The 27,735-nt window shown below is 45.2% G+C and overlaps 1 protein-coding gene and 2 pseudogenes across 3 annotated transcripts; 2 read left to right on the top strand and 1 right to left on the bottom strand.

The window, feature by feature from the left end:
* Window positions 1-3,164: 3,164 nt before the first annotated feature.
* On the top strand, window positions 3,165-9,204 carry LOC147003462 (synaptonemal complex protein 1 pseudogene; annotated as a pseudogene).
* LOC110288245 (terminal nucleotidyltransferase 4A pseudogene) lies at window positions 4,822-7,302 on the top strand (annotated as a pseudogene).
* A 980-nt stretch (window positions 9,205-10,184) lies between the features above and the next one.
* Window positions 10,185-24,275, bottom strand: LOC110298774 (pregnancy-specific glycoprotein 22-like). 3 transcript variants are annotated; one of them, XM_085842116.1, is made up of 5 exons: window positions 24,212-24,275; window positions 22,779-23,138; window positions 19,526-19,885; window positions 17,932-18,291; window positions 10,185-10,468 (listed from the first exon to the last, which is right to left on the bottom strand). In XM_085842116.1, exons 1-5 carry the CDS (start codon window positions 24,273-24,275, stop codon window positions 10,185-10,187), a joined length of 1,428 nt encoding a protein of 475 aa, XP_085698242.1. The 3 variants fall into 3 exon arrangements, with proteins under 3 accessions (XP_085698242.1, XP_085698243.1, XP_085698244.1); XM_085842117.1 differs by lacking the exon at window positions 17,932-18,291; XM_085842118.1 differs by lacking the exon at window positions 22,779-23,138.
* Window positions 24,276-27,735: the final 3,460 nt, after the last annotated feature.

The following is a 27,735-nucleotide window of genomic DNA, read 5'->3' as shown; positions in this document are numbered from 1 at the left end:
CATCTTCTGTGAGCACCACCTGGGTACAAGACCTTGAATTTGTTTCTGTTGCCGGTTGTGGGAAGGATAGACATATCAGGGAGCTGTGGCTACCACTGGGACAAGAGATTCTGAGCCTCCTTTGGGTGGGTGAGGGTTCAGGGAGGAGAGGCGTCCACACTTCTGGAAACAAGGCCTTGATTTTGTATCCATGGCAGGTTGCGGTTAGGGGTAGATGTTTCTAGGACCTGTGGCTATGGCAGGGCCAACAGGCATCCTGCGGTGGGTGTGGACTAGGGGAGCTGAGAGACGCCCACCAATCTGGTTCTGTTTTTGTGGGTGTGCACCACTGTCTGGTTGTTTCTCATTTCTGCCTGAGAGAGACAAAAGGCTGGACTTGTGCTTTGTGTGGCATAGAAAGGTGTTTGCATGAGGGCCACTTTCTGGCTGTTTCTTGTTTATGCTTGAAAGACAAGGAAGGTTTTATTTGTCTTTTTATGTGTTATGTTTGTGTTTCTTGTTACAAGATGTCTTTGATAAAGTAACTTTGATGACATGACTTCACAGGCTACTCTGACAAGATGACTTTGACAGGTGGCTTTCACAAAGTGACTTTGAGTGATAGATATATTAGCATGAGACCAGCTACATCTACCACATTCTTCAGGTTCCCTTCACCACAGAAGAGGCCAGGAAGCTGGTTCCTGACCACACACAGAGTCCTCCCAATATGCTTGATCCCCCTGACATGCCCAGACTGGGATTTTAACACCATTGAATGTGAGAGGAGGCTCTTGGTCTACAATCAGGCTCTGCTGGAAGGTCTCAAGGTGGCCACAAGCAGGCTACAAATTTGGCCAGAGTATATGATATTAGGCAGAGAGGCTAGCTTTATTAATCAGGCAGCGCCAAATATTTAGAGAAACCTCCAGAGGGTTGAGAGACAGATGGACTTAGGGACCGTGACAGAGAGATTATACAATAAAAGAGAGACTACAGAGGAGAAACAGATAAGAGTACAGACTCAAGACCTGGCAAACATCCTGTTGGCAGCCAAACCCAAACCAGGAAACTGTAAGATATCTTCAGAGGAAGGAGGTAAGTGGGGCCCTAAATATCTATAGTGGCCCCTACCCAATCTCAGGGTAACCTTAAAAGTAAATGAAAATAAATGAATTCCCAGTGGCAACAGAAAGAAAACAAAAACTGAGGACCTCTTAGAAGCCCTGTAAAGTGTGGACTATTGACCCTCTGCTAAGAAGGCCTTACTCGGTCAACTGCATATGACCTCCCTAGACCCGGGGGGATGCATACTCAGCCAATGGCCAATGGATCACCAATTGGCAGAGACTAGCTCCCCCCTATTTAGACATCAGTATAGCAATGACCTGCTGGTTAAAGATGATGCCACAATGACTCATTACCAGGCTCCCAGGATAACTTTTCAGCTACTCTGCTCACTAGATGGGCCTCTGCATGACTGCTCAGATGGATGCAGAGATAACATAGTTCACCAATAGCAACAACCTCATTTAGGATGGAAAGAGGTATGTTGGGGCTGCTGTGGTCTCAGACACCAAGATCATATGGGCAGAGCTGCTTCTGGCAGGAATGTCAGTCAGAAAGCTGAACTGGCAGCTCTGACCAAGGCTGAGAAAAGACAAGAGACACAGATAGCCACTTTGCCTTTGCTACTGATAATATTCGTGGAGCTATTTATAAGGGGAGGGCCTTCTGATGGCAGAAGAAAGGACTAAACTCCATCACAGAGGGCAACAAGACAGCTCAGGGGGTGGCCCCTAGAAATTGGGCCCCTAATATTTTTGACTACACTAGACCCAGGAGACCCCACACTCTGATCAGACAGAAGATTGAACTGGGCCAAAAACTTGACCATATCTCAGTGTCATAAGAGATTACAGAGGAAAAAGTTCCATTGTTCTTCACACATGGGGCTCTGGAGAATGCAGGACTTAGTTTGCCAGTTCCACATCAGAATTAGAGATGCCATTTCAAATATAGCTGAAATTGTTAAAAATTGTAAGGCCTGTTGATTGACCAATATGGTTGCCAATGAGAAGAACCCTGGTACTCAGTATTGGAGCACCAAGCCAGGAGTCTATGAGGAAATGGAATTCACTGAGGTAAAACCAGGACAATTCAGACACAAATATTTGGTGGAGTTTATAGATACTTTTTCAGGATAGACTGAGACTTTCCCAACTAAACATGGACTGTACAGATGCTAAAGAAGAAACTACTTAAAGAAATTCTTGCAAGATTCGGTTTTTCAAAGTTTACAGGGTCAGACAATGGACCTATCTTTGTATCCAGAGATAGAAATTAGCTCATTATTTGGGGATTGATTGGAAACTTCATTGTGCTTACAGACTCTGGAGTTCAAGACAAGTACACAGAATGAACAGAACCCTAAAAGAGACTTTCACTAAGTTGACACTAGAGACTGACAGTGACTGAGTGACTCTTCTCCCTTCATCCTTTATAGAGTACAGAACTTCCCATATTAGATAGGACTCACCTTTTAAAGTTATGTTTGGTTTTCCTATTGACAGAAGTTATTTCAGAAACTGATGATTGCTAACTCTTACATGATCTTGAAGATGTCCAATGGGTACATAAGTGTGTTTGGCTTGAATTTTCAGCTTTCCATAAAAGCAGTCCACCTCCAGACTCCACCAACTTTAGTCCAGAGATTGAGTTCTAGTCAAGAGACACTGCCGAGGGTCATCAGAGCTTCACAGAAAGGATCCCTGTGCTACAGAGTTGTAGGGTGGATCCACTGAACATCTGTTTCCAGTTGAAGAAGACCATGGACAGCAGAAGGAGAATTCAGCCTCAAGACTCCCTCCTGTCTCCCACTGATGGGCCCCTACCCATGCCCCAGGGACACCACAAAGAAACCATTGTTACTGTTTTCATGAAGCTTCAGGTAGTCGGGTGATAGAGACTTCTAGTCACAAGAGAAAGGGGGGATGAGATGCCAAAACTTTTAAAAAGAGACTCCATTTTAGAGAACCTGAATTAAGTTTGAACTCAGGTAAACTAACAAGATGGTATGTAGCATTGGTCTCTAAATTGCCCCCCAACAAATCCTGAGCCTAGTTCCTGTCTCTAGGCTAATCTCCAACAACACAAGGGTCTTCAGGTCATTCCCCTCAACAAGTATGCACCCCAGGATACAAACTGACCCCTTGCCTAACAACCATCATTGGGGTGCGGAGCAGTAGTTAAGTTTCTGATACGACTCTCACCACCAGCCAATTATGTTAAAAGCCACAACATTGCTCCATTTAGATGCTTGCACATGTATTCTCTGCTTGCTGCTTACTATAAAGACTGTCCCCGATAGATATCTGGGGCTCACACACCACAAAAATATCCTGCATGACAATGGTTCATTGGGGGAGCCCAAGCAAGCTCAAATAGAATAAAAACCCTGCGATGAATTGTATCAGATTGGCTCCTGCATGTGTTTTCATGGGTCACTAATATTTTCCTGGCACAACACCAAAAGCCCAGACAATAGCTGAGGAGAAGAGAGAGGCAGTGTTGTAGGTTTCCAGGGTTCTGGACCAGGAAGAAGGAGAGAGAACTGCCATACCAGAGGAGGCATGCAGGAGGAAGAAACAGGGACATATGTAAAGAGAACAGAAGAACACAGCCCAGAGGACTGAACAACTGGGTCAAGAGCAGCCAGGATGGGACATAGAATTTAGTAACTAGTAACTGACAGTTATCAGTGGGAGGTAGATCCTAACAGCATGGAGGTTAGGCAGTTGCCCAACTATTGTGCTGCTAAGGCATATTGAAATATAAGGCTATGCCAGTTTGTCTTTCATTATGAAACATAAAACATTGAGATGGGTAGTAACCCCACACAGGGAATACTAATAATATTAATACTACTACAGGAAGTAGACCATTCTGTGCAAAAATGAAACAAACCCATGTAGCACCCAGAGGTCACACAAAACCACTGAAGGTTTATGTGGAGATGCACATGTTGTTCAGGTTCAACATCACCATTTCAAATTTGAAGGCTCAAAATATCCTGCATCCATCTGGATGGTGCTCTGTTAAAGCACTGATTCATTGGTACACAGTATGTGTCTGACACTGTGTGCAGACCCAAGAGGTGTTGATTGGTGTCTATGACACACTGTGTGAGTCCATGGCTGTTGGGATGGTTTGTATATGCTTGGGTCAGGGAGTGGCACTATTGGAGGTGTGGCCTAGTTGTAGCAGGTATGTCACTGTGGGTGTGGGCATTAATACCCAGCTGCCTGGAAGTGAGTATTCTGCTAGCAGCCTTCAGGTGAAGATGTAGAACTCTCAGCTCTGCTGCACAAGTACAAGTAACTGTCACTAAAATAAATGAACAGCATTACTTAAAACAGGGTGAAGAAATGAAAACTGATCTTGAAAGAGAGAAACTTAAGAATACTGAATTAACTGCAAGTTGTGACACGCTTTTGCTTGAGAACAAAAAATTGATACAGGAAGCAAGTGATGTGGCCCTAGAACTCAAGAAACGTCAAGAAGATATCATTAACTGCAAAAAGCAAGAAGAAAGGATGTTGAAAAAAATAGAAAATTTGGAAGAAAAAGAAAGGCATTTAAGGAATGAACTGGAATTAGTAAGAAAAGAGTTCATACAGCAAGGAGATGAAGGCTCAAAGCATTGAATGTGAAGTTTTAAAGAAAGAAAAGCAGACGAAGATATTAGGAAATAAGTGTAATAATTAAAGAAACAAGTTTATGGCCTCAACTACCTGCTGTCGGGCAGCCGCCCGGCCACGCTGACTGGAGGGGGCGGCCCCGGGGCCCAGGCGGCGCGGCCTGGCACGCCGTGGAAGAGCCGCGTACAGCCCGGGCATCCAGGGACTTCATGAGGAGATAATCGACTTTTATAACTTCATGTCCCCTTGTCCTGAAGAAGCAGCCATGAGAAGGGAGGTGGTGAAACGGATCGAAACTGTGGTGAAAGACCTCTGGCCCACAGCTGATGTGCAGATATTTGGCAGCTTTAGTACAGGCCTCTATCTTCCAACAAGTGACATAGACCTGGTTGTCTTTGGAAAGTGGGAACGCCCTCCATTACAGTTGTTGGAACAAGCCCTCCGGAAGCACAACGTGGCTGAGCCGTGCTCCATCAAAGTTCTTGACAAAGCTACAGTGCCCATCATAAAGCTCACAGATCAGGAGACTGAAGTTAAAGTCGACATCAGCTTTAACATGGAGACTGGCGTGCGGGCGGCAGAGTTCATCAAGAATTACATGAAGAAGTACTCGCTACTGCCATACTTGATTTTAGTTTTGAAACAGTTCCTGCTACAGAGGGACCTGAATGAAGTCTTCACGGGCGGGATCAGCTCCTACAGCCTCAGCTTAATGGCCATCAGCTTTCTGCAGTTACATCCAAGAATCGATGCCCGGAGAGCTGATGAAAACCTGGGAATGCTTCTTGTAGAATTTTTTGAACTTTATGGAAGAAATTTTAATTACTTAAAAACTGGTATTAGAATAAAAGAAGGAGGTGCCTATATTGCCAAAGAAGAAATCATGAAAGCCATGACCAGTGGGTACGGACCATCAATGCTGTGCATTGAGGACCCCTTACTGCCTGGAAACGATGTTGGGCGGAGTTCCTATGGGGCCATGCAGGTGAAGCAAGTGTTTGACTACGCTCACATTGTGCTCAGCCACGCTGTGTGAGCCACGCTCGCCAGGTCTTACCCCAACAGGGATTCTGAAAGTACTTTAGGAAGAATCATCAAAGTCACCCAGGAAGTGATCGACTACCGGAGGTGGATCAAAGAAAAGTGGGGTAGCAGAATCCTCCCGTCTCCAGACCTTGACAACAGGATTAAGATAAAGGAGAGAATTACCACGTGCAATGGGGAGCAGATGCAGAGCTGGGAGCCCAGCTCCCCTTACACCCAGCGCCTGACTCTGTCCCTGTCCAGTCCCCAGCTGCTGTCTTCAGGCTCTTCTGCTTCTTCCGTGTCCTCACTTTCTGGAAGTGACATTGACTCCGACACACCGCCCTGCACCACACCCAGTGTTTAATCAGTTCAGCCTGCAAGCACCCACTACCCTGATGGCCAGCCTGCCCAAAGCCTTGCCAATGCCCAGCAGCAAACCCCAGCCTGCTGCTTCCAGAACGTTGATCATGACAACAAGCAACCAGACCAGGGTTACTATCCCTCCACCAACCCTTGGAGTCGCCCCTGTGCCTTGCAGACAGGCTGGTGTGGACGGAACCACATCTTTGAAGGCTGTTCACAGTGTAACTTCCCCAGCCATTCCCTCGGCATCCCCCAACCCACTGTCTAGTCCTCATCTGTATCACAAGCAGCACAATGGCATGAAACTTTCCATGAAAGGCTCCCACAACCACACTCAGGGTGGCGGCTACAGCTCTGTGGGCAGTGGAGCTGTGAGGCCTCCTGTAGGCAACCGAGGACATCATCAGTACAACCGCACCGGCTGGAGGAGAAAAAAGCACGCACACACAAGGGACAGCCTGCCCGTGAGTCTCAGCAGATAATGGTCCTGACTGACTGCCCACAGGCCTTGCTCGGGCACCACAGGGGAGCCGAGACCAGCACCCAGCACCTCCACCGCTGTCTGCCGAGCGCAGCCCAGCACTGGTCACTCTGCATGTTTGTGTGGTGGCCGCATCCATCTTACAGAACAGCTCCTTGTGCTCATCTGTGAAGCCTTACTACATGTGGATGTGCATCTGCCTGCCTAGAAGTCTTCATCCGTGCCCAGCAGGGCGGCCTAGGAGTGTCAGGGACTGGATGTGCGGCTGTGCAGCCGGGTCAGCTAGGTGGCCATTTGGGGTTCTCATCGTGTCTGTCACAGGCAGAGACGCCAAGCCCTGCTCCGTGTCTTCTGACGGAGTGGGCAGGCTGCTGTTTTACTGCCCTCATGTCTTGTTTGAAAATTTGGGACTGTTTTTCTATGTAAATATTGAAAACTTATGATTTGTGCAATAACTCAGATATTTTTATTTAATTTCATATTTTCACATAAGTTATATTTAAGGGAGGAGGGAATTTTTTTTTAAACACACTTAAATCCTTTCCCAATTTGCATTTTCTAAGTTGGGTTCCTCGTGTTGGCTGGTTATCTGATAGCATCCTGACATGAACACCATGAGGAGGGAGGGGCCTGTGGGCTTTGTTTTTATGTCTTTTCTTTTGGTCAGATGCAGTGAAGGAGCCAAGTCAACCTGATGGTTCTGTGAGGCCAGTGTGTACCTGGCAGCCTGGCTGTCAGCCTTGGGCCATTGTCTCTCTGACCACGAGTTCTGACATTTTGGTTTGGGTTTTTAAAAACTAGACACCAAATCCAGCATTTAAAGTGCCAGAAGTAAGAACCTCTAAGGGGAGAAGAGGTTGTCACGTCGCATAAATCGTAAAGAATTGTGACTCTGGGCGTGCTTCGGTCATTAAGTGTCGTGGGCTAGAGTCACGGGCCTGGTGAGTATCGTTACAGACAATGGCACCCAGATTTAGGAATGTGGAGAAAGGGATTTTGTTGATTCCGTTGAGGAATCTGCATAAGTATGCGCTCCTTCTGTTAAGAGCAAATATCTGAAAAGGACCTCCGCTGTCCAGGCACGTGGGGGTATTTTAATGTATCACAGGAGAGCACAGCCCCAGTGTGGGCCCCGGAGCGGCTGGTGCCTGGCGTCAGAAGCATACAGCTGTGCTATGCAAGTGTGTTCTGCCACAACCACTGTCTTTGTTATTTTTTTTTTTTTTGAACAAGAATCCATCCATTGCCTGACCCTCATTGTCAAGCACCACAGTTGTCCTGGAGTGCTTGCAGTTGTAGGCCCTCCGACTTCCGCTTCTAAAACGGGGGTCTGGACCTGCTGCACACCACAGGCAGGTTGCTTCTTGTCCACCAGTACAGAGTGTCAAGCCGAGTGCTGTGCCACCTGATTGACATGCAGCAGTGGGAATTCTGAATGGATGTCTGAGTGACATTGGACACCTCGCCGAGGACAAGCTCTGTGTGTCTGGGTCTGCCTCCTGCTGCCGTGGTGAGGCTGTTGACTCTGGGAGGCATTCCAGAGCAGAGGAGCACATGGGTCTGCAGCTCATGAGGATTGGAGTCATCCAGAATATTTAAAATTATTTAAATTGTGAAGCCTGTTGCTAAAGAATATTTATGAACACTGGTCCATAGCCTGTGCTAATTTACACATTAGCAATATTGACTGTATCTGCATTAAGGAGCCACCATGGGGCCGTTCGAGTGACCCGCAGATGTGCGTTTTAAAGTTCTGTCATCCACAGGCACAGGTATGTATCCATCCCAGTCATGGTGAACCAGATGAATTGACCTGGAGACCACTGTGGCTATATGCTACAATTTACAAAATGATACCATGTTTAAATTTTCTGTGCAGACAACAATGTGGACACTAAAATTAACATATTTTTATGTAAAGTTTTTCTATTCTTTGATCTTTAATAAACTTTAGATGCTAGATACTTTTCAAAAAAGAAAAAAGAAACAAGTTGAAAATAAAAGCAAGAATATTGAAGAGTCTCACTAGGAGGATAAAACCTTGAAAAAAAAGAGTTCAGCAGAAAACAAACAACTGAATGCATAAGAGATAAAGGTCAGTAAATTAGAGTTGGAATTAGAAGGTATCAAGCAAAGATTTGAAGAAATGACTAACAATTACCAGAAGGAAATTGAGAACAAAAAGATATCAGAAGGAGAGTTTTGGGAGAGGTTGAGAAAGCCAAAGCAACAGTTGATGAAATGGTAAAGTTACAGAAAGAAATTGATTTATGATGCCAACATAAAATAGCTGAAATAGTAGCATTTATGGAAAAACATAAGCACCAATATGATTAGATTGTTGAAGAAAGAGACTCAGAATTAGAACTTTATAAAAACAGAGAACAAGAACGGTCATGAGTGAAGACTGCTTTGGACACTGAACTATCTAATATCAGAAATGAACTTGTATCCCTTAAGAAGCAACTTGAAGTAGAAAAAGAAGAAAAAGAGAAACTAAAAAATAAAACGGTTTCAGAGGAAGATATATCAAACAGACTTTACAATAATAATCCACCAGATTCTTACCGTTTAGTCAAAACCCCCCAAAGAGACGCCTTTATCACTATCAACTGCTGCATCTTTTATGAAGTTTGGAAGTCTGAAAAAAGATGAGAGAGGACCTGTAGGCAACGATTTCTAAAACTGATAGGAAAAGAAGACTAAAGGAAGCAGAAAAGTTATTTTCTTAATTTGAGAAAACCAATGTTGGTTACAGACTAAAAACAATAAATAGTTAACTTTATTACTTCCAAGAGAGCCAAACTTTACCAAGGATTTCAGACTTTAAAATTAATTACACAAATAACTTGGGTTTATGTTACTATATTTGTGGCCTTAATATAAAATACCTATATATCATCAGAATTTTTTATTGTATTCAGATACTTACGTTTGTTACTTTTACTTGCAATAGATATTGAAGTTTGAAGTTTTTTAACTTCAGATTTTGATCATTAGAAATGCATTATTGAGATTTATAATTTTTTCTTTATTATTAAAATGTTTTGGATGCAAAAAAAAAGAACAGTGGAACATTTTCCTCTTGGGCTGCATTGTCTACCCATAGTGAGCAGAGCAGTGTGTGAAGGGTACAAGCAGCTTGAAAGAATAGAAACAATGTGGTACCAAATGCTCCATAAATTACATTGCAACTATTAAAGACAAAGACATCATTAATTTGAAGGCAAATGGATGGAATTTGAGAATATCATCCTAAGTGAGGTAACACAGTCCCAAAATGGCATGCATGGTATATACTCACTGATAAGTGGATATAAGCCATAAAATACAAGATACACACACTACAGTACACAGATCCAAAGAAGCTAAACAAGATGGAAGGCCAAGGGAGCATGCTTTAATCTCACATAAAAGGGAGAAAAATAGTTGTAGGAAGCAGATGGAGGGAGGGAACTGGGTAGGAGAGGGTATGTGGGGGAAAATGGAGGGGTTCAGGATCAGGTGTGGGGAGGGATGAGAGAGATGGACAACTGGCCATGTGAATGATTAGAAATCTGAACTGGCAGGGGTGAGTAGGGGTGGGCATCTCAATACAGAAATGCCCCCACCCTCCTATAGCATGAGAGGAGGGGTCACTCATTCATCACAGCCAGGCTGACTGAGAGACTGGTCTTTGAGCTGACTGGGTTGAAGACCTCACATTGATACTCTCCAGCATCCTCCTTCCTCACAGTATGTATCCTGAGTTGGCACTTTGACAGGGACAAGGTCATCCTCTCTGTGAGCTGCAGATTCTGATTGTTGAAGAGCCAACGGATGGAGAGCCCAGTGTTGTCTGAGAAGCAAGTGAAGACCACTGAGCTCTGTACTCGAACTGTGCTGTCCGTGACTCTCATGACAGGCTGTGTCACAAGCTCTGCAAAGAAACAGAGGAGGGGACCAAATGTCATTCATCTTTCAGACAGCTCAACCTGCCCCTCTATAACTCACACTTAATAAAGCTTCCAGGGAGGAGAAATTGAAGCTGTGACTACAGTCATATCTTGTGCTTTTCATCTGCAATCCATAGACTGTGTGACCCTGATTCAGCCACTGAGGTTGATGTGCCTCAGTTTCCCTGTACTAGGACAACTGTGCATGATCATTGCACTGCCTATGACTTAAGATTAGGTATGAGCAATGTTCTGATCTGGGGGTGGGGGAGCTGCTCACATCAGCAGCATCTGTTCCACACTTACCCTAGGCTGGAATTCTGAGGGTAAGGAGGTGCCTGAAGAACTTTCACCTTTGTCCCAACCCTTGGGGACATTTTTTTTTCATCTGAGTATCCTAAGTCCATCAGAACTTAGGATGGCTTCTGTCCTGGCACCTGTCCATTGAGACTCAGGAGAAGGAGGTACAAAGGTGACCCACATGACTGCAGCTGATCGTCCTGTGGGACATGGACACATAGCCAAGCCTTGTTCCCTGTCAGCCCTGACAGGAAGTCCAATGCTAGCCCTGAGGAGAAGCTCTCTGTGGACAACTAGAGTTGAGTCTGGATTCTTGGTTTCCTGATATTCCTCTTACTGATTCAGTAGTGAGCTGGACCATGGAGGGAGGGGGAACACAGTCTAAAAAGTAAGATAGAAAGTAAAGAGACGCCTTCCTGTCCACTGCAGCACCGGGGTTCCTGGCCCGGGGAGTCTCCGGACACCCACAAGGACCCACACAGGATCCCCCACGGGATCCTAAGACCTCTGGTGAGTGGAACACAGTGTCTGCTCCAATCCAATCATGCGGGACCTGAGACTACATTAACCAGGGAAGTAGATAACCAGGCCTGATCAGGGGCATAAGTCCCTTATGGTCCACTGCAGCACCGGGTTTCCTTGCCCGATCAGTCTCTGGACACCCACAAGGACCCACACAGGATCCCCCACGGGATCCTAAGACCTCTGGTGAGTGGAACACAGTGTCTGCTCCAATCCAATCGTGCGGGACGTGAGACTGCATTAACCAGGGAAGTAGATAACCAGGCCTGATCAGAGGCACAAGTCCCTTCCGGTCCACTCCAGCACCGGGGTTCCTGGTGCACGGAGTTTCTGGACACCTCCAAGGTCCTCATAGGCCCCTCAACGGGATCTTAAGACCTCTGGTGAGTGGAAAACAACTTGTGCCAGGAGGCAGGTTCGAACACCAGATATCTGGGCACCTTCCCTGAAAGAGGAGAGCTTGCCTGCAGAAAGTACTCTGACCACTGAAACTAAGGAGAGAGCTAGTCTCCCAGATGGAGAAACCAAAGTATTCCACGACAAAACCAAATTCACACATTATCTTTCCATGAATCCAACCCTTCAAAGGATAATACCATAAAAAAACCAATACAAGGACGGAAATCATGCCCTAGAAAAAGCAATAAAGTAATCCCTCAACAAAGCAAAAAGAAGACAGCCACAAGGACAGAATGCCAACTCTAACAACAAAAATAAAAGGAAGCAAAAATTACTTTTCCTTAATATCTCTTAATATCAATGGACTCAATTCCCCAATAAAAAGACATAGACTAACAAACTGGCTACACAAACAGGACCCAACATTCTGCTGCTTACAGGAAACCCATCTCAGGGAAAAAGATAGACACTACCTCAGAGTGAAAGGCTGGAAAACAATTTTCCAAGCAAATGGTCTGAAGAAACAAGCTGGAGTACCCATTCTAATATCGAATAAAATTGACTTCCAACCCAAAATTATCAAAAAAGACAAGGAGGGACACTTCATACTCATCAAAGGTAGAAACCTCCAAGAGGAACTCTCAATTCTGACTATCTATGCTCCAAATGCAAGGGCAGCCACATTCATTACAGACACTTTAGTAAAGCTCAAAGCGCACATTGGACCTCACACAATAATAGTGGGAGACTTCAACACACCACTTTCATCAATGGACAGATCATGGAATCAGAAACTAAACAGGGACACAGTGAAACTAACAGAAGTTATGAAACAAATGGACTTAACAGATATCTACAAAACATTTTATCCTAAAACAAAAGGATATACCTTCTTCTCAGCACCTCACGGGACCTTCTCCAAAATTGACCACATAATTGGTCATAAAACAAGCCTCAACATATACAAAAATATTGAAATTGTCCCATGCATCCTATCAGACCACCATGGGCTAAGGCTGATCTTCAATAACAACATAAATAATGGAAAGCCAACATTCACGTGGAAACTGAACAACACTCTTCTCAATGATGCCTTGGTCAAGGAAGGAATAAAGAAAGAAATTAAAGACTTTTTAGAGTTTAATGAAAATGAAGTCACAAAATTCCCAAACCTATGGGACACAATGAAAGCATTTCTAAGAGGGAAACTCATAGCTCAGAGTGCCTCCAAGAAGAAACTGGAGAAAGCACACACTAGCAGGTTGACAACACATCTAAAAGCTCTAGAACAAAAGAAAGCAAATTCACCCAAGAGGAGTAGATGGCAGGAAATAGTCAACTCAGGGGTGAAATCAACCAAATGGAAACAAGAAGAACTATTCAAAGAATTAACCAAACGAGGAGTTGGTTCTTTGAGAAAATCAACAAGATAGATAAACCCTTAGCTATACCCACTAGAGGGCACAGGGACAACATCTTAATTAACAAAATCTTAAATGAAAAGGAAGACATAACAACAGATCCTGAAGAAATCCAAAACACCATCAGATCCTTCTACAAAAGGCTATACTCAACAAAACTGGAAAACCTGGACGAAATGAACAAATTTCTAGACATATACCAGGTACTAAAGTTAAACCAGGATCAGATTAATGATCTAAACAGTCCTATATCCCCTAAAGAAATAGAAGCAGTCATTTATAGTCTCCTAACCAAAAAAAGCCCAGGACCAGATGGGTTTAGTGCAGAGTTCTACCAGACCTTCAAAGAAGATCTAATTCCAGTTCTGCACAAACTATTCCACAAAATAGAAGTAGAGGAAACTCTACCCAATTTATTCTATGAAGCCACAATTACTCTGATACCTAAACCACAGAAAGATCCAACAAAGAAAGAGAACTTCAGACCAATTTCCCTTATGAATATTGATGCAAAAATACTCAATAAAATTCTCACTAACCGAATCCAAGAACACATTAAAGCAATCATCCATCCTGACCAAGTAGGTTTTATTCCAGGGGTGCAGGCATGGTTTAATATACGAAATCCATCAACGTAATTCATTATATAAACAAACTCAAAGACAAAAACCACATGATCATCTCATTAGATGCGGAAAAAGCATTCGACAAGATCCAACACCCATTCATGATAAAAGTCTTGGAAAGATTGGGAATTCAAGGTCCATACCTAAACATGATAAAAGCAATCTACAGCAAACCAGTAGCCAACATCAAAGTAAATGGTGAGAAGCTTGAAGCAATCCCACTAAAATAAGGGACTAGACAAGGCTGCCCATTTTCTCCCTACCTCTTCAATATAGTACCTGAAGTCCTAGCCAGAGCAATTTGACAACAAAAGGAGATCAAGGGGATACAAATTGGAAAGATGAAGTCAAAATATCACTTTTTGCAGATGATATGATAGTATATATAAGTGACCCTAAAAATTCCACCAGACAACTCCTAAACCTGATAAACAGCTTCGGTGAAGTAGCTGTATATAAAATTAACTCAAGCAAGTCAATGGCCTTTCTCTACACCAAGAATAAACAGGCTGAGAAAGAAATTAGGGAAACAACACCCTTCTCAATAGTCACAAATAATATAAAATATCTTGGCGTGACTCTAACTAAGGAAGTGAAAGATCTGTATGATAAAAACTTCAAGTCTCTGAAGAAAGAAATTAAAGAAGATCTCAGAAGATGGAAAGATCTCTCATGCTCATGGATTGGCAGGATCAATATTGTAAAAATGGCTATCTTGCCAAAAGCAATCTACAGATTCAATGCAATCCTCGTCAAAATTCCAACTCAATTCTTCAACGAATTAGAAAGAGCAATCTGCAAATTCATCTGGAATAACAAAAAACCTAGGAGAGCAAAAACTCTTCTCAAGGATAAAAGAACCTCTGATGGAATCACCATGCCTGACCTAAAGCTTTACTACAGAGCAATTGTGATTAAAAAAAAAAAAAAAAAAAAAAAAAAACTGCATGGTACTGATATAGTGAAAGACAAGTAGACTAATGGAATAGAATGGAAGACCCAGAAATGAACCCACACAACTATGGTCACTTGATCTTCGACAAGGGAGCTAAAACCATCCAGTGGAAAAAAGACAGCATTTTCAACAAATGGTGCTGGCACAACTGGTTGTTATCATGTAGAAGAATGCGAATCGATCCATTCCTATCTCCTTGTACTAAGGTCAAATCTAAGTGGATCAAGGAACTTCACATAAAATCAGAGACACTGAAACTTATAGAAGAGAAAGTGGGGGAAAGCCTCAAAGATATGGCACAGGGGGAAAATTCCTGAATAGAACAGCAATGGCTTTTGCTGTAAGATCGAGGATTGACAAATGGGACCTCATGAAACTGCAAAGCTTCTGCAAGGCAAGACACTGTCAATAAGACAAAAGGGCCACCAACAGATTGGGAAAGGATCTTTACCTATCTTAAATCAGATAGGGGACTAATATCCAATATATATAAAGAACTCAAGAGGGTGGACTCCAGAACATCAAATAACCCCATTAAAAATGAGGCTCAGAGCTAAACAAAGAATTCTCACCTGAGGAATACTGAATGGCTGAGAAGCACCTGAAAAAATGTTCAACATCCTTAATCATCAGGGAAATGCAAATCAAAACAACCCTGAGATTCCATCTCACAACAGTCAGAATGGCTAAGATCAAAAATTCAGGTGACAGCAGATGCTGGCGAGGATATGGAGAAAGAGGAACACTCCTCCATTGTTTGTGGCTTGTACAACCACTCTGGAAATCAGTTTGGCGGTTCCTCAGAAAATTGGACATAGTACTACCAGAGGATCCTGCCATACCTTTCCTAGGCATATATCCAGAAGATGTCCCAAATGGTAAGAAGGACACATGCTCCACTATGTTCATAGCAGCCTTATTTATAATAGCCAGAAGCTGGAAAGAACCCAGATGTCCCTCAACAGAGGAATGGATACAAAAAATGTGGTACATTTACACAATGGAGTACTACTCAGCTATTTAAAAAAATGAATTTATGAAATCCCTAGGCACATGGTTGGACCTGGAGGGCATCATCCTGAGTGAAGTAACACAATCACAAAAGAACTCAAATGATATGTACTCACTGATAAGTGGATATTAGCCCAGAAACTTAGTATAGCGAGATATAAGATACAATTTGCAAAACACATGAAACTGAAGAAGAAAGAAGACCAAAGTATGGACACTTTGCCCCTTCTTAGAATTGGAAACAATCACCCATGGAAGGAGTTACAGAGACAAAGTTTGGAGCTGAGACAAAAGTATGGACAATCTACAGACTGCCATATCCAGGGATCCATCCCATAATTAGCCTCCAAACGATGACACCATTGCATACACTAGCAAGCGTTTGCTGCAAGGACCCTGATATAGCTGTCTCTTGTGAGACTAGGCCGGGGCCTAGCAAACATATAAGTGAATGCTCACAGTCAGCTATTGGATGGATCACAGGGCCCCCAATGGAGGAGCTAGAGAAAATATCCAAGGAGCTAAAGAGATCTGCAACCCTGTAGATGCAACATGATGAACTAATCAGTATCCCGGAGCTCTTGACTCTAGCTGCATATGTATCAAAAGATGGCCAAGTCGGCCATCACTAGAAAGAGAGGCCCATTAGACACGCAAAGTTTATATGCCCCAGTACAGGGGAATGCCAGGGCCAAAAAATGGGAATGGGTAGGTAGGGAAGTGGGGGGGACGGTGTGGGGGACTTTTGGGATAGCATTGGAAATGTAATTGAGGAAAATACATAATAAAAAAATATTTAAAAAATAAGCATTAAAGCTACAATCACCATCAAAAAAAAAAAAAAAAAAAGAAGGTAAAGAGACAAATCCATCAATATTGAGACCTTTGTCTTTGGTGAAAAGACAGGGTCATGTGACCAGAGAAGCTTAGAACCATCACTCAGTGGAGGAGGTTGAGAGGGTTTACACAAGTCAGAGGTAGTGACCAAAATACCTCCATGCCCTCAGAGGACCTAACTGTGTGTCCATTCCTCTGTGAGGAACTCTGTCCTCAGGTCTTCACCCTCACTGTCCTCACAACCCTGTTCTCCCTCAGAAGATGTGGGTTGCAGGTAAATTTCTCTCACTCTTCCTCTACAGAACCCAGGTTTTCACAGTGCAATCTCCATTCTGGTCCAGTGACCACCTGACATCACTTTGAGATTGCCTTCCTGGTCTGTCTTCCAGCCCATAACTCCTAAGGCCTTGTTAGAAAAAATCTAATTTGAAATTTCAAGAAGGTCCAGTGCCTACACAGGCTCAGATGCCTGTGGGTAGATAGACAGATGTCCAAAGATCTTGCATGTCCAGGTGCTAATGAAATTCTCGTATTTGGAGCTACTGACACTGGTTAAAGCTCCAGCCCACACTGTCACATAGAGGTTTCTGGAGTAGACATGAGTATGGCTATGTGTGCTGGTGCAGGTGTACACCGTCCTGAGTGTATGCTGACAGACAGGAAACAACACCTAGATGCAGGTCAGAGGTCAACTTGAGGGACCCTTTCTCATCCTTCCATCTTAGGAGATTCCAGCAAGTCTCTGAGCTCCCCTCCTCCCACACAGTCAGGCACTGTCCTCCTCACCAATGAGCAGGACACACTACCAGGGGCGGCAAGCATTGCAGAGAAGTACACAGTGGGTCATCATGGCTACAACAGCCTACTCTGCCCTCATTATGTGCACTGGATGGTGATGACACCTGCCATGACAGACTTGTACCATGTCAGCTGTAACAGGAATCCAAAGCCAACCAATGACGAAAACATTCCCAGTGTCACCTGGAGACTAACCATCACAGAGATTTGCAGCCAGGGCTTCCTGGTGCTCTCTGTGGGGACTCCATGGCTTCCTCAGCTAGGGCTTATCTGACGTGCATGGAGTCTAAATCAGGGCTATGGGCATGGTGAGAGGCCCAAGGGTCATGGCTGAATCTGACTTTCGTGGACTGAGTTTACGCAGCACAGGATGGGTAACTCTGCATGAAAGGACAGGTGACAGGTTCTGATCTAATGCTGTTGGTTCACCCCATGTGTGCCCTGCAGTAAGTGCCCAAATGCCATGGTGAAGGCACAATGCAGTGAGGGAGAGAGCAGGCACAGCCCACTCCTCAGAGTGTAATTATAAAGTAGGGTAAGCCACACCCAGCAGCTGGAATCCATAGAGAGTCACTTACTGTTCACATTGACTTGCACATGCGCTGTTTCAACTTTCGCATTGCTGTCGATGGTTACTAGTGTGTAGAAGCCAGAGTCTTTCTCAGTGACATCCTGGAGCAGCAGGGATCCATTGGTGTACCCTATCTCTTTTCCACTGTGTGCACGGCCACTGATGATAGACTCTGTCATTATGCTATATTCTGCAATTTTAAAGTCCTGAGTGCTATACACGCCTTTGTACCACAAAAAGGTTTGCACATCTTCTGGAAGATCATGGACCTGGAGAAGAACACTTTCCCCTTCAGCAGCATGTGGTGGCACTGGATCGATCCTCAGTTGGACAGAGTTGAAAGGGTCACAGCACGAGGAAAGGGAGGCTGGAAGGGAAAGGAGAAAAATCATCACATGGGATCATTGTGCTTGGTGGAAAGATGGTGACCTGCATCTTGACAAGGATTCTTCACTCAGCCTAGATAGGCCTGTGAGTGTGTCTATCCCACCTGGTGGAAGTCAGCAACATGGCCTCCATTCCCTCAGTGACACGGAATCTGTCATTTCCTCTGCATGGAGCTCTCTCCTCAGTGTCTCCATGGCTTCCCCTCACTGCCCTGGGTCAGACACTGCACACACTCATGCACACTGGGCTTTGAGATGATGCCTCCCTCTGACCTTGGTCTCTGCATACCCTGCATATTCACTTCCTGACTTTTCTCATTTCCTTTGTACCTGCACTCAGCTTCTGACCTCACTTTCTACATGTTCTTCCTGCTCTGCCTGCAGCCTCCAGGACTAGGGCTGGGTGAGGGCTTGGAGCAGGCTGCTCTTCTTAGCAGGCCCAGAATTATGCTGCCAGGCTTCATGTCAACTTGACACAAGCCAGAGTCATTTGAAGCAGGGAGCCTCAGCTGAATATACAAATACCAGAATGGCCACTGGGCAAGTCTAAATCACATCTTTTAACTGGTGATTGATATAGGAGGAACCAGTCCACTGTGAGCATTTCCATCTCTGGGCTCTTGGTCCCATGTGCTATAAAACTAGGATGAGCAAGGTGTGAGAAGATAGGCAGGAGCAAACAACCCTCTATTCTGTCTACAAATACTCTGGGTTGCTGTGATTTCTTTTATTGTTTTTTTTGTTTTGTTTTGTTGGTTTTTTTCTATGAAACTCTACCTTTTAGTGATAATAAATACACAGAATTGATATAGACAGCCAAAAAAGTCTGTTCACTGTCTGCTCAGAGCAGTAGTAAGTGCCAAGTCCTGATAAATTGGAGCCCAGGACATTTTTAGTCAAGCCTGGGACAGACAACCAGGGCCAGAGCTTCCCGGGGCTCACCACTCTGTGTGGACTCCAAACTTTCCTCATGTGCATTTCAAGAACCTCAACAGACAGAGCAGTCTAGCATCTTAGGTCCTCCGACATACCACAGGGAGTCAAAAGACAGAGTCTAACCCATGGGCATTTCTCTCCTACATGTGTGTCCTGCACAAAGTGGTCAACCCCCATCATGGGGATAAAAGTGCAGACAGGAGGTAGCATGTACTGCCAGCAGTGACGGTGCTCAGGGTAGAAGCCCAATGCACTGAAAACTCACAGAGAATCACTTACTGTCCACCTGAAGGTAAATGTATGCTAATTCTATTCTCGAATATCTATTCAGAGTTCGTAGGGTGTAGAATCCGGTGTCCTTCCAGGTGACATTCTGGAGTAGCAGGGATCCATTGCTGTACACTATCTCTCTTCCGCTGTAGGCAGGGCCCATTTCACTTGAACTCTTGGCTGTTCTGTGCCGGGCAATCTCAACCTTGTTATAAAAAGTCAACCCTTTGTACCAAAAAAGCGATTGAAGATTATCTGGAAGACTGTGAACAAGGAGAAGAACGCTTCCCCCTTCAGCAACGCTGGCTGGCACTGATTCAATTGTGAGGTGTGCAGGTGGAGAAGGGCGCCCACAGATGAAAAGAGAGGCTAGAAGGGAAGAGAGATCCATCAATATTAGGGCTTTATATTTGACTAACATGGTGCCCTGTATCCTGAGCAGCTGTGTCCATACCTCAGCTGAGGTATGTGGGTGAGGGTCTCCCTACCCTACTTGGTGGTGGTCACCACATTACCTCCATGTGCTCCGTGTCCCTCGGTTGTCATTTCTTCTCTATGATGCTCTCTCCTCCTCGGTGTCTACACAGCCCTGCTTCATTCCCCTCAGATCCTTGCTCACACTCAGTGTAGTTGTATGTTGGGGTAAGGCCTCCCGACCTTCACACTCTGACTCTTTTGTCTATTGTCCTTCAGTGATTACAACAAATACCTGATTCACCTTCTAGCTGTAGTCACTGCTCTGTCTTCCAGTCCACTAGGGCTAGAGAACTGTTAGAACCAATAGTGTGCTCATGATTTTCTTAGAGAAAGTCAGCCTAAAGCACATTAGATATCTGTGGGGAGCCAATGAATGATTGAATAAATGAATGAATGAATGAATGAATGATGTCTCAGGACCATGCATGCTCATGGCCACATTCATATGTTTAGGGAAACGGTTCAATGCTTACATTAACTTTGATTTTTATTTTTTACATTCTGGGGGGTGTGGTCTGTGTGTGTCTGTGTGTGTCTGTGTATGTCTGTGTGTCTGTGTCTGTCTGTCTGTCTGCCTGTCAAGGGCATGTCTTAGTAGAAGGGCGGGGGTGCAGGACAACATCTCTCGGTGGAAGTCAGGGAACAACTTATGTTCATTGGTTCTCGGGTTGTCAGACATGAAGCAAACTCCCATATCCTCTGAGCTATGTCACTGATCAATAGGAGCTTAGTTTGTTATTTGGGACTTCACAACTGGGAGCTTCAGTTTTGAGAACACTGTGCTCATGCTGATTAACTGTGGGGGAGAACACTCTCCCCCTCCCCTACTTCTTCACCAAGAGACTCCTCCTGCTGCTGCTGCTGCTGCTGCTGCTGCTGCTGCTGCTGCTGCTGCTGCTGCTGCTGCTGCTGCTGCTGCTGTGCCTCTGTTCCACTGTGAATTCTCTCCTACAAACCCTGAGACTCCTCTCAGGTCATTGAGTTCCTGAGGAGACAGCTGAGTCCTCTCCTCTCACACTATGAGTGTGGGCTCCTCACTCATGATCAGGAGTCCCCGACAGTGGGTATAACCTTTGCAGAGAGTACACAGGGGGCCTCCCTGGACTATGGACTGATGTGTTGTCCTGTCTGTTGTAAATCTGGTCCAGCCCAGCTCCCCAGTTCCTCCTATAGCCTCAGCCTCCTCCCAGACAGAAGCCTGTGGACTGTAGGTAGCTCTGTGTTCTCTGCCCTGTACACTCTCAGGACTACCCACCTACACTCTCCTCTTGGCTCTTTCTCATTTAGCCCTCAAGAGTACACAGTGACAAACAACCTTCTGAGCATCTCTGGGCCCTGAGACAACACCAGCTCAAATAGCCGTGGCCCTCTGTTGGGTTCTCATCCTGGGTCAGTCAGCAACGAAGAGGGAACCTCTGCAATCCCTTTGTGATAGAAACCCAGCTGGGCACCCAGTCTGAACTGGTTTCTCAGTGCTCTGGAAAGATGGGATTTGCTCTCAGGAAGAAGGTGACAGATGTGTGTAAGGGATCCAAAGGGACCAACTGTATGATGAGTGGGAAAGGGGACAGATCAATTCTAACTACAGGAACCAGTCAGGATTCTGAGGGACAAGAAAGGCCCAGGAGCAGAGGTGTCAGGAGCTCACAGCCTGAGTGTAAGAGGAGGTGACCTGGGTCCCAGAAGGACTGCTCTGTGCTCCATCATCCCATGAAGGGTTTCAAGATGGTGCTCACACATCCTCTGCCTGCTGAGCTTTGTGGTGCATCAGCCCACGTGCCCCCTAAGCTTTCTGAGATGCCTTGAACCTCAATCTAAGTGATTCCCATTGTACACCATTTCATTCCCAGAGAAAATATATGTCTGGAATGTGAACATGATCCCCTGGCAGGGTAGAGGACACAGGAAGCAGCTAAGAGGTCTGAGGAGACTATGACAGTGACCTCCAGGTATACAGGGAAGAGAAAAGCCAGGATACAAGGTAAGGTCCTGAGTCAGGGATATAGGTTTATTGGTTTTCCTTGAGCATCACCAGGCTACTGCAATTCATGTCTGGAGAACTGTCCACAAGAGTACCTATAGAAGAGAATGTACTGGCCTCAAAAGAAAAGAACTTGTCAGTAGGACCTGTGTTCTCTCTCCCTTCCTGATGGGACCATGGCCTTCCTAGAAGTCTCATCATAACCCCATCAGGACAATGGTTAATAGCCTGGGAATCTGCCCTGCTGTGGTCTCCCTATGGGTCACTAGGATGACCAGGAGACATAGACTAATTCTGGATCTCACAGCAGTACAGGGTTTGGTTCCACATGGAGCAAGACATTGACTACAACAAGCACTCTTCTCTGCAGACAGAAAGTCAAGATCCAACCCTAGCAGAAAGCTCCTCAGGGCCCACAGGAGGTGAGGCTGGAACAGAGGTGTGGAGCCAGGAGTTTCTGGTACTCAGCTCTGTAAGATGCCCATGGCTTCCACAGGCCCTTCTTTCTTCCCTCAAGACTTTCTCAAGGACGGTTCCCTATGAAGGACCCCAAGAATTTAGGCAGAGTCTGTCATCCTTGGCTGAGTTGCCCACCCTGCATCCAGGTTTCTCCAAGGTGAAATCAAATGAGGGATTCTGCACACTTGACATTGTTCTCCACCATGTGTGTCCTGCAATAAATGCTCAAGCCCCAACATGGTGACACAATGCAGAGGGAAAGGAGACATAGGTCAGGCCTGACACTTCTGTGTGCCTAGTGGAAGGACCCAACCCAGGACCAAGAGTTCACAAAAAATTACTTACAGTACACCTGAAGAAATGTGGATGTATTTGATACCAGTTTTCCATTTTTACTTATGGTTTGAAACGTGTAATATCCTGTGTCTTCCCGGGTGACATTTTGGATCCACAGGGACCCGTTGCTGTGCAATGTCTCTCTACCACTGTGCTCAGGTCCTGTCACACTTGTGTTATAGTCCAGTGAATACAGTGCAATTCCAAGCTTAAATTTTATTACCCCTCTGTACCAGGCAAAGACTCGAAGATTCTCTGGCAGATTGTAGACTCGTAGAAGAACATTTTCTCCTTCAACCAATTTAAGTGGTACGGATTCAATGGTGACTCGAGCAGTGGTGGACAGGAGCCAGCAGGTTAAGAGGGAGGCTAGAAGGGAAAAGAGAGAAGCCACCAATCCTGAGCAGCTGTGAGCATCCCTCAGCTTAGGCCTGTGTCTAGAGATGTACCCTTAATGGAGGTGAGCATCATGACCTCCATGCTCTGAGAGCTTCAGAGGGTGTCATTTCCTCTCTGTGGAATCCTCTACTCAGGTGTCCCCATATCACTCTTCAAATAAAGATTGTCTGGTATGAGGAGAAGAGACTCTCTGACCTCCTCCTCCACACAGTCCTCACTCTCTGAATTGTTTTCTGTTCTATTTACAGTTCCATTAAACCAGTGACTTTATCCTCTGGATACTCTGACTTCCAGTCCTCTAGAAAAGGACTTTGTGAGGACAATTGGAATTATCTTTTTGAAAGGTTCAGTTCCTGAAAATATCTCAGAAAATAATAGGGAAGAAAGAAATGGAAGGGGGAAAAAAAAAGAAAACAGGAAGGAAGGAAGGAAGGAAGGAAGGAAGGAAGGAAGGAAGGAAGGAAGGAAGGAAGGAAGGAAGGAAGGAAATCTCCATGGATTTATCTATATAGTCCCATGTTTGGAACAAATGGCAATCATTACTTTCAAGTGTGATTTCATAATTCTGTATTGGATGCACAAGTTTGGGAAGGCTCCTCTCTCACTGTGCACATTGTGAGTGCATAGCACACACCTGTGTGGAGGGCAGAGAAGATCCTGCAGGAGCCTGTATCTCCATCTGCTCTGTGAGAGCTGAGGAATGAATTCAGACTGGCATGTCTCCACACACTGAGCCGTCTCCCTGGCATTCCCAGGTTTAATTTCTACTTGAAGAGTCACCCTGTCATGGTTAGGAACATTGGCCTTCAGACCATGGCAGCCAATGTGACTGATTTTGAACAGGGACAGCTGAGGCTTTTCTCTCCCCTCCTCAGCTCCTGTCTGCTCTGAGGGTCCTGCTGCTGAGCCTCTGTGCCTCACTGCACCTTCTGCACCATGACTACAAACAGATATCAAAGTCTTCTCTAGACATCTTCTCTACAGAACACTTTGGGCTTCTGAGTTTCCCTTTCCACACACAATCAGATAGCTTGAACACTTACCTGTGAGCAGAACCCTCTGCCAGGAGGTACACCCATTGCTGAGAAGCTCAGAGGATACCTCCATATCTCTTCTCACTGTACTGGCCTTTCTCTGAGGAGACCTTCAGCTCCTGCAAGGCACCTGGCCTCTGCTGTCCTTCCTCCTTCTGAGCTGAGTTTTCTCTCAGGCAGGAGCACTTCACAGAATCCTATAGGCACTGGGTGGTGGGGTCTGTGACCACAGCACTGCTCAGTCACTTCCACTCTCAGTGCTACCCTGTATCTCACATTTTCTCCCTTTATGTTTCTTTTCCAACAAGACCTTGAGCAACAAGGCTGATAAGCATCGACATGCCCTCAGAGAACAACTCATCCAAGGGCTGTCATCTGCTGACCCCTGGACATGAGTCTGTCAGCATCAAAAAGGAAGCTTCTATCTTTCCTATGTGTCCCTGAGACACACAGACCCAGCTAAACACCCAGTCTGGCCTGTGTCCTCAGTGCCCTGGGAAGGTGGGATTTCCCAGCAGGAAGGTGACAGATGTCTGTGAACGTTGGAAGGGACCAGCTGTCTGATGACTGGATATGAAGATAAACCTTTTATCACTAATGTCACCAGCCAAGATCCTGACCCAAGACAGAGGCTCAGGAGCAGCTGTGTGAGGAGTTTCATGTTCTTAGTGTTGAAGAAGAGGTGACCTGTGTGTCCTGGAAAGGACGATGGGCTCCTCTCCTATGGACTGTTTCCAGGCAACCTTCCAGCATTGTGGGTTAGTTGGGCTGTGTGTTGACTGAGCCCAACTGCTCTCTGGTCCTCCTGGGTCACCTATGCCCTTTGTCTGGGTGATTCTTCAGCAAAAGACCTGTCTTCCCCTTGGGAGATGCCAAGAGGGAGGGAAATTTCAGGATCCCCAGAGAGAGGGGTATCCATAGACACAAGAATCAGAGCAGGGTCTAGGGAGAGAGATCCAGGTTAGTAGGGACAGGAATGGAAAGTAGTCTCCTAGGCAAGGTCATAGCTCAGGGAAACAATTGTCTGAGTGTTGAGTGTGCAACCTGACATCGCCCCCTGAAGTTCTCTGGAAGAACTGCAGTCCCATGTCTAGGGCTACATCAGGCATGGTCAACAAGTCAAATATGACCTGCCCTCTTGCACACGCCCGACTCGCCAGCAAGAACGATGCTACAACAGGATCCTTCTGCACACGTTTATTGGGAGATCTTGATTGTAGAGGTGAAGAGACCCCAAGCCCAGAACTGGTGCTGCTTATATAGGCCTAGGAGAGGCGTGTCTCACACCAGGATTGGTTGTGCTTGGGTTACGCTTTTGCATGCCTACATCTGATTGGTTAACTTGTCTCTCATCTGATTGGTTAACTTGTCTCTCATCTGATTGGTTAACTTGTCAACATGAAACACAGAACAACAATCATTCAATCATCCAAACAAAAACAAACATGAATTGACAGACATATAGACAATTTGGTGCACCAAAAACAGACAATAGACGGGAATAGAACTTGATGTCTCAAAGGGACACAGATATCTCTCCATAGGAGCCAGAGAGGAAGCAGGACGTCTCCCGTTTTCCTTCTGTTCCTAGGAGGGCTCTAAAATAGCTTATTTTCATTTTTTCTCCTTCTTCTGGGAATTCTGCACAGTGGCTGCTTCTAATAGTTACTCCTCTTTCCCTGAGAGCTATCTTTAAGACTTTGATGAAGGCTGCCTCTTTAGTCAAAGTCCTAGAGAGGAGGGTAAATTGACTTAATTTTTTGTTCTTCATTTTTTATATTATCCTTTGTATCTTTATATTTTTATATTATCCTCTGTATCTTTATATTTTATATTCCTTTCTTTTTCTCTCCTTATATTTCTTAAGTTACTTATTTTTCTGTGCGTGTCTTCTTTTTCATTTCTCTCTGTTTCTGATATGCCTTCTTGGTACTCCTGCAAAACTCGCTGCCCTTACCAAACCTACTGCGTAGGAAAGCATACCTCTCAGAGACTCACATTAATTTCTTTTTACTTACCGTTACCACCAGTCCCCAGCTGAAGAGTTCTAAATCCACGCTGGATCCTTCTCAGCAGTCTGTTTTATGGGAACACTTTATTAACCGCTCCTTCCCCGTGATGCAGTTCTGAATCCTCCCTGTAGCAGGGGGTCTTCACTCGTGCCTGAAGATGTTTCTTTTCCCGGGTTTCGGCACCACTTCTTGCACGCGCCCGACTCGCCAGCAATAACTAAGCTGCAACAGGATCCTTCTGCACACGTTTATTGGGAGAGCTTGACTGTAGAGGTGAAGAGACCCCAAGACCAGAACTGGTGCTGCTTATATAGGCCTAGGAGAAGCGTGTCTCACACCCGGATTGGTTGTGCTTGGGTTATGCTTTTCACCTCATTTGCATGCCTACATCTGATTGGTTAACTTGTCTCTCATCTGATTGGTTAATTTTGGTTAATTCTCAAAACCTCATCTTGGCAAAAGAACTTTACTGCCTATGTATGCATGGTGGCCAGCGGAAGCCAGCGCCACCCTACAATGGCACATGTGGCTTCCCACACTGCCCTGATTCCTTCAACACAGGTGGAATGCAGGGACCATCATCCTGCTCACTGTGCTCTGCAGAAATCCTGTTTCCATCTAGTGTAGAGTGGGTCTAGGCAGGCTTCCAGATTCTCCCTAGGAAGTCCTGGACTAAAGTTGGTTGAAGTGTGCATCCAGAGGATGAGGCCCCTTGGGAGGAGCCCTGTGTTCACAAAGTGTCAATGGAAAGATGTCATGGTACATTTCAGACTCAGATGAGAGGTCAGTAATGGAAAGGTGGTGCACCTGTACTCTCTAGCCCAGGTCTGGTGTCTCAAACCTTCCTTTTGTTGGCCCACAGGGTACTTCAGGGACTGCTATTATGTCAGGGAACAGGACATTGATTCAAATAGATGCTCAAAATGTATTCCCTAAAAGCCATTTTAGATTTCTTGATTTCATTTTAATAAAAACACTCTCAATGGAAACAGTTCAGGAGAACAGAGCACTCATTTCCCATTGAGGTCTGGGTCAATAGTATAAGGAAGTCAAAGCAGAAAACATGCTGCTTCCTGGCTTATCTGCTGACTCAATCTCTGGCTCGTGCTTAGTCAACCAAGGACCATCTGCCTAGAAATGGTGCTGCCCACAATGGACTAGGCCTCCTGCAACAGTTAAGACAATCGGTCACAGACATGTCCACAGCCAGAGCTGATAAGGGAGTTATTCAGTTGAGACTTATCTCCCAGATGACTTTGGGCTGTGTCATTTGTCCTAGTAAATACTAGGACACTCTATCAAACTGTTGAGTCCTCCTCCTCCAAAGAGAGATCCCACAGGAAGTTCCCCCATTCTCCAAGTGAGTGTCCCTCTCTGTTCCTTGCAGATATCACATGTGCTGGTGTCCACAGCCCCACACAGCCGGACTCTCAGAGCCGGAACACAGCTCAGGGGCATCTACCCTGGATTTCAAGTTTCCCACATCACAGATCCTGAGTCAGGGAGTCTAACCTGAAGAGT

Source organism: Mus caroli, unplaced genomic scaffold (assembly GCF_978045245.1).
Source record: "Mus caroli unplaced genomic scaffold, Mus_caroli_1 scaffold_8, whole genome shotgun sequence".
Taxonomy (NCBI): Eukaryota; Metazoa; Chordata; class Mammalia; order Rodentia; family Muridae; genus Mus; species Mus caroli.
This window is presented reverse-complemented; position numbering and strand designations above follow the sequence as displayed.